Below are 7,973 nucleotides of genomic sequence, written 5' to 3'. Positions count from 1 at the left end.
AGAGCAACAAATCATCCAATGTCAGGCAGGGCCTTCATCCCCTTCGGGTAATTACCCCATCTCTTAATGATATCTTACAACATCATGTTTTGGAACGTGAGGGGGATCGCAAATGCGTCAACCCAACACGTATTGAAAAGATTGATTAAATGTCATAATGTGTTATTTCTTGCAATAATGGAACCGCTTACAACCCCTGATCCGGTCTGGTTCTCCAAGGCCGTGGGGCTGCCCTTCATCGGCTCGAACACAAGCGGCAAGATTTGGTTGTTTGCAGAAGAAGGCTCTACTTTTGATATTGATTGGGACTCCGAACAAATCTTTCTCGGGAGGCTCAAGTCACATCTCATTCTATCCCAACGGGACTCTAAATTCAAAAAGCCCTAGAAAGTGTTAAATTTCGGCGTGGTTTTAGTTGGAAATACTTTAACGCTAAACATATCCTTATTCAATGCGAGGATTTGTCGGATTATGCACGACTTCTAGGAGGACCAAAGGGAACACCCGTATGGCTCATTGATACCCAATGAGGGTTTTCAAATGGTCCCCGGATTTTGACGCATATTGTGAGTCCCCGATTGCAGCAATTTGGTGTAATATAATCGGGCTCCCAATCCACCTCTTTGATCAATCCGCCTTATTCGCCATCGGCAAGCTCCTTGGTACCCCCATCCAAGTCGACCGAGCCACGGCCAACAAGTCTAGACTATCCTTCGCTCGAATTTGGATTGAGATAGACCTCACAAAACCGCCTCCCGAAGAAATAATCCTTGATATTTGTGGTCGAGAAACGGTGCAGCAAGTGCGGTGGGACAAGATACCATCTTATTGCCAAGAATGCAAGCATGTTGGTCATGCGAGTGATGCGTGCTATGCAACGGGGAAGAGGGAAAGGCCACCGAGGAGGAACTACCACCACCCGCCCCACCAAATCAGCCACAACCCGCGGACCAAGGTGGGAAAGGAAAGCAAGACATGGCGACAAGGACATAATGGGGAACCTCACGAGGGGAGTGAAATGCATAGCGGAACATACGATATGGGGGTAAAGCTCGGGGATGGGAACCAAAGGGAACCACCATATTCGCACTTTGAGACACCGACGCCAATGCATGAAAATTCGGAGGCGGGGAGGGGAGGCCCCAATGAGAAACGTGTGGCTTACCCGTCTACACGCGAGAACTCGAGCGGGGGCGCGCGGCATTCCATGACGAGGGGACGTGGATTCTTCGCGATGAAAAACCATATGAGCACTAACCAACACTACTCCCTCATGGAGAGTGGAGAATTTGATGTTGACAATTGTGGGGATGCGGAAGGCTCGGTCATGGACGCGCAAGTGGGGTGCGAGACGGGGGGAGGTAATCTTCACCTAAGCGATGCCGAGGATCACGCAAAGAACAAAGAGCAACAAATCATCCAATGTCAGGCAGGGCCTTCATCCCCTTCGGGTAATTACCCCATCTCTTAATGATATCTTACAACATCATGTTTTGGAACGTGAGGGGGATCGCAAATGCGTCAACCCAACACGTATTGAAAAGATTGATTAAATGTCATAATGTGTTATTTCTTGCAATAATGGAACCGCTTACAACCCCTGATCCGGTCTGGTTCTCCAAGGCCGTGGGGCTGCCCTTCATCGGCTCGAACACAAGCGGCAAGATTTGGTTGTTTGCAGAAGAAGGCTCTACTTTTGATATTGATTGGGACTCCGAACAAATCTTTCTCGGGAGGCTCAAGTCACATCTCATTCTATCCCAACGGGACTCTAAATTCAAAAAGCCCTAGAAAGTGTTAAATTTCGGCGTGGTTTTAGTTGGAAATACTTTAACGCTAAACATATCCTTATTCAATGCGAGGATTTGTCGGATTATGCACGACTTCTAGGAGGACCAAAGGGAACACCCGTATGGCTCATTGATACCCAATGAGGGTTTTCAAATGGTCCCCGGATTTTGACGCATATTGTGAGTCCCCGATTGCAGCAATTTGGTGTAATATAATCGGGCTCCCAATCCACCTCTTTGATCAATCCGCCTTATTCGCCATCGGCAAGCTCCTTGGTACCCCCATCCAAGTCGACCGAGCCACGGCCAACAAGTCTAGACTATCCTTCGCTCGAATTTGGATTGAGATAGACATCACAAAACCGCCTCCCGAAGAATAATCCTTGATATTTGTGGTCGAGAAACGGTGCAGCAAGTGCGGTGGGACAAGATACCATCTTATTGCCAAGAATGCAAGCATGTTGGTCATGCGAGTTGATGCGTGCTATGCAACGGGGAAGAGGGAAAGGCCACCGAGGAGGAACTACCACACCGCCCCACCAAATCAGCCACAACCCGCGGACCAAGGTGGGAAAGGAAAGCAAGACATGGCGACAAGGACATAATGGGGGAACCTCACGAGGGGAGTGAAATGCATAGCGGAACATACGATATGGGGGTAAAGCTCGGGGATGGGAACCAAAGGGAACCACCATATTCGCACTTTGAGACACCGACGCCAATGCATGAAAATTCGGAGGCGGGGAGGGGAGGCCCCAATGAGAAACGTGTGGCTTACCCGTCTACACGCGAGAACTCGAGCGGGGGCGCGCGGCATTCCATGACGAGGGGACGTGGATTCTTCGCGATGAAAAACCATATGAGCACTAACCAACACTACTCCCTCATGGAGAGTGGAGAATTTGATGTTGACAATTGTGGGGATGCGGAAGGCTCGGTCATGGACGCGCAAGTGGGGTGCGAGACGGGGGGAGGTAATCTTCACCTAAGCGATGCCGAGGATCACGCAAAGAACAAAGAGCAACAAATCATCCAATGTCAGGCAGGGCCTTCATCCCCTTCGGGTAATTACCCCATCTCTTAATGATATCTTACAACATCATGTTTTGGAACGTGAGGGGGATCGCAAATGCGTCAACCCAACACGTATTGAAAAGATTGATTAAATGTCATAATGTGTTATTTCTTGCAATAATGGAACCGCTTACAACCCCTGATCCGGTCTGGTTCTCCAAGGCCGTGGGGCTGCCCTTCATCGGCTCGAACACAAGCGGCAAGATTTGGTTGTTTGCAGAAGAAGGCTCTACTTTTGATATTGATTGGGACTCCGAACAAATCTTTCTCGGGAGGCTCAAGTCACATCTCATTCTATCCCAACGGGACTCTAAATTCAAAAAGCCCTAGAAAGTGTTAAATTTCGGCGTGGTTTTAGTTGGAAATATGCACGACTTCTAGGAGGACCAAAGGGAACACCCGTATGGCTCATTGATCGTCACCCAATGAGGGTTTTCAAATGGTCCCCGGATTTTGACGCATATTGTGAGTCCCCGATTGCAGCAATTTGGTGTAATATAATCGGGCTCCCAATCCACCTCTTTGATCAATCCGCCTTATTCGCCATCGGCAAGCTCCTTGGTACCCCCATCCAAGTCGACCGAGCCACGGCCAACAAGTCTAGACTATCCTTCGCTCGAATTTGCATTGAGATAGACATCACAAAACCGCCTCCCGAAGAAATAATTCTTGATATACCATCTTATTGCCAAGAATGATGCAAGCATGTTGCTCATGCGAGTGATGCGTGCTATGCAACGGGGAAGAGGGAAAGGCCACCGAGGAGGAACTACCACACCGCCCCACCAAATCAGCCACAACCCGCGGACCAAGGTGGGAATGGAAAGCAAGACATGGCGACAAGCGCCCCTAACTCAAATGAATGGAAACGCCAAGGAAGCAAAAAAGGAAAGGCGGGTGATAGATCAAGCAACAACTCACTTGGAGAAGGTGCTGTTGAAACAATTTGGGAGGGACCGGACATAATGGGGGAACCTCACGAGGGGAGTGAAATGCATAGCAGAACATACGATATGGGGGGTAAAGCTCGGGGATGGGAACCAAAGGGAACCACCATATTCGCACTTTGAGACACCGACGCCAATGCATGAACATTCGGAGGCGGGGAGGGGAGGCCCCAATGAGAAACGTGTGGCTTACCCGTCTACACGCGGGAACTCGAGAGGGGGCGCGCGACATTCCATGACGAGGGGACGTGGATTCTTCACGATGAAAAACCATATGAGCACTAACCAACACTACACCCTCATGGAGAGTGGAGAATTTGATGTTGACAATTGTGGGGATGCGGAAGGCTCGGTCATGGACGCGCAAGTGGGGTGCGAGACGGGGGGAGGCAATCTTCATCCCCTTCGGGTAATTACCCCATCTCTTAATGATATCTTACAACATCATGTTTTGGAACGTGAGGGGGATCGCAAATGCGTCAACCCAACACGTATTGAAAAGATTGATTAAATGTCATAATGTGTTATTTCTTGCAATAATGGAACCGCTTACAACCCATGATCCGGTCCGGTTCTCCAAGGCCGTGGGGCTGCCCTTCATCGGCTCGAACACAAGTGGCAAGATTTGGTTGTTTGCAGAAGAAGGCTCTACTTTTGAGATTGATTGGGACTCCGAACAAATCTTTCACGGGAGGCTCAAGTCACATCGCATTGCTAGCCCTCTAGCTATCTCGGCCGTGTACGCCAAATGCACAAGATCTGAGAGATACCTTTTGTGGGATAAGATGAGAGAGATCACTGGAACCCTCGAGGGAATACCATGGATTATAGGTGGTGACTTCAACACCATTGATCCAGCCCACCACCCTTCCATGGATTATAGGTGGTGACTCAAAGAAATTCTAGAGTGAGAAGCTCTCCCTTCTCTCTAGCAATTCCCCCACATTGATCCAGCCCACCGCCCTTCCATAATTCCACGACCAGCCGCCGCAACCCTCTCCACGCCGTCCTCCACATTCCTCCTCTTACCCCCACAACCCGTCGGCCACAACCCTTCGGCCACCGCACCACTACACCCAATCCCGTCGAGTTGTTTTCATTGCTCGGTTCTTCCATCCCCAACACACGACCTTGGCCGCCGAACCAACCCGGAGCTCCCTCGACCAGCCACGAGGTGAGCGCTCGACCGGTCATGTCAAGGCTAATATGCCAAGAGTCGACCTCGTTACAAATGGGACAGACAAAGACACCGAACCACATATGCCTTACTTGGAGATTGGCCCATCATTGGAAGATTTTCCACCTCTAGAGAAAGGAAGGACTCGGAAAATCCAAGCTTCATTCGAAGACGGAGCTACCCTAACGAAGCCGGGCTGGCCGATGACCAAATCTACCCAAAACCCCCTCCGAGACTTGACCACATCCTCGGCCGCGGGCATGCATGCGAAGGATCCGGCGAGGAACGAGATGGAGATGGGGACGGCCCGGCCTCCCGATGAAGCCATGAACGACAAGGATCCGATCAAAGGTTCATCTCGGCCAAGGGAGGGTTAACACTTGTACCGGCGCTTTGTAGCAGTTGGTTTCCCCACTTCGTCCGAACCCCAAGTTGAGCGTCCCTTCGGCGTGACTTTCTGGCTTCAAAGGTGTATCGTATTTTGAGTGTCCTACCTTTTCCACGGGGGGGAAAATCCTCATACGATGGGTTGTGTGTCGCCACACTCGAAGGCATTGCTGGTTCAATTCTCGGCTGGCGAGTATTGTATGGCTCATCATTTCCGCCGAGTCCAAAGCGGCTAGGTGGATGAGCTTCGCCTCCTTTGGTAGCTTAGGGTTCTCAACTTCGATGGGTTCACGTGAACCTTTGGTGTGGAAAGGCACAAAAGCACTTTCGGAAGTTAGTTTTGTCCCTATAGCTGAATTGGGTAACTTGCCTTGCTGCAAAAAGGACGTCATATATGGTGGTTTTAAGGCTTCAACGGCTCCTTGTGGACCAGCAGCACGTGATGTCCCAGCTTGGCAAAGCGCCAATTGACTTTCGAAGGGTGGAAGTGTTGGTGTGGCCAATTCGGGCAAGTTGACTATCTCGGCCTCCAAAGCTCCCTGTCCTATTCTAGGACCATCTCTCACCACTCGCACATCATGGAGGCTGGAGTCCCCACCATCGGCGATGACCCCCCCAACACCGTCGGACTCATGGCCGGCGGCTGAGCCACCCATGGCCGAATCAGCGTCGGCGTGGGCCTTGATGCGCATTCTTTCACTTTCGGCATTGGGGCATGGAGGGGGCTTGTCCGGCGGTTGGTTATCACTTGCGGGTTGGCCGGAGCTCGCGGGGAAGATGACCGTTTTGCACTTGAGATTTCTGGCGAAGGCGCCATCTTCATCACCAAAAGAAAGTTTCTTTCGTAGTTGTTTATCCTCTGGGAGTGGGGAGAGGATGAAGCGTTTCCGGCCATCTTCCTTCGAAGGAGGAGCCGGAGTATTCTTGCGGGCCTTGTACCTCGCCTTGCTCTCCTTCACTTTCATGGCTTTAGTCGGAGGTTTGGGTAGCTCCTCCTCGGGGGACCGAAAGACCATTTGCTGGTCCGTGAGTTTGCGCGCTTCCTCGGGAGCAGGTTCGGGGTCCGGTTGGGGGTCCGGCATGTCCGGTCGTGGAGCAAAGACCGGCGTAGATGCGAGTGGACAAGCTCTTGTGAGGATCAGCCGGTTCGGGGGATTGGGGACAACCACCAAGGAGGGTGATGAAAGGTGAAGAACCGTCGGAGGAGGGAGTGGTGCGTGGCTGGGGTCGGCTAATGTCGTCGGGTGGCGAGGTGGTGGTTGGAGGTTGGCGGCGGAGGTCAAAGGTGGGACAATAGGGTGGAGTATTTTAGAGAGAAGGAGGAGCTTCTCTCAAAAGGTCCCGAAAACCTCTTTGTTCCACTCCTTTAGTGCTCTTTTAACTCTGGAATGTTTAATTTGGATGTTAAGAAGGCCGCCCGCCCCAGTGGGCTCTTCCCATGCATTCTTAACTACAGCCAAAAATCTCTCATGTCGGATCCACATGTTCTGGAACCTGAATGCCTTCCCCCCGATGGCAATGTCCGACATTTTGCATCGTGCTAGGACTGGTCCGTGGTCCGAGGCGATCCGTGGGAGGTTCGTTACTCGGGTGGCCTCGAAGACCCTAGTCCAAGCCTCATTAACAAGCACTGTATCCTGCCGTTCAAATAGACCGTTTTTTGCCCAAGTAAATTCCGCCCCATTGAACCCTGGGTCCACGAGTTGGCAATCCTCAATTGCCTCCGCAAAATCGACCATCTCGGCCTGCCGGTTGGTGTCGCTCCCAGTTCTATCCTGCTGGGATAGAATGGTGTTGAAGTCACCACCTATGATATGGATTGGGATACGACGAAGGACCCGTTGGATATATTGATCCAAGAACCCCACGTATAATGATTGGCAGCGGATTTCCTTGATTGATAATCTGGTTTGATCCACTTCCAGAGCTTGGAAAACCTCGACCCGTTGGCTATGTAATCAGCCAAGAACCTCGGTATGGTTGAACGCCACAAGAACTTGCTCAAAGTATCTTGATAAGTTCCAAACAAGTGAAAAACTCTACAAAGAGAATTCAACTCACAAGACAAACTCTATTTTCGTATTTGATCAATGATGTCCTCAAATGACATGCTTACAAGCCTATTTATAGGCTAGAATGGACTCTTGAAAGTCTCATATCATTAGTACAACTTAAGACCTTTAGAATGACTCATAATAAGTGAAAAGTAACTCCTAACTATTGGTGTGACTTTAGGACATCTAAAGTCACTTATTTAACTCAAAAAGTAACTTAAAAATGGCTCTTCATTTTTGCTGCTCCAACTTGGACGAAAATGCATCATTTATCTTCAATTTGGGCCTCCAAAATGTGATATATATTGACTCAAAACTTCATGCATTGGGCTGCCCACTAACTTGAATAATATTCACCATTTGGCCCAATGTTGAATGGTCTTGGAATTGGGCTTTTATTTCATCAACTAAAAGCATCATGGACTCCTTTATCTTCTTAGCTCTAGCTCTTGTAATTGGTCCACTTTGAATGATTAATGGATCCATCTTCTTGTCCTTGTTGATCAGCTTGGGTGTACCTCCATCATTCCCTTCTTCTTCAAGA

General features: G+C 50.0%; 1 protein-coding gene across 1 annotated transcript; it reads right to left on the bottom strand.

Annotated features, from left to right (window-relative positions):
- Window positions 1–6,706: 6,706 nt before the first annotated feature.
- Window positions 6,707–7,114, bottom strand: LOC121757636. The gene has a single exon (XM_042153152.1). The coding sequence runs from the start codon at window positions 7,112–7,114 to the stop codon at window positions 6,707–6,709; it is 408 nt and encodes a 135-aa protein (XP_042009086.1).
- Window positions 7,115–7,973: the final 859 nt, after the last annotated feature.

Source organism: Salvia splendens, chromosome 12 (genome assembly GCF_004379255.2).
Source record: "Salvia splendens isolate huo1 chromosome 12, SspV2, whole genome shotgun sequence".
Lineage (NCBI taxonomy): Eukaryota > Viridiplantae > Streptophyta > Magnoliopsida > Lamiales > Lamiaceae > Salvia > Salvia splendens.
The sequence above is the reverse complement of the archived record's forward strand: the minus strand, read 5'-3'. Positions and strand labels throughout refer to the sequence as shown.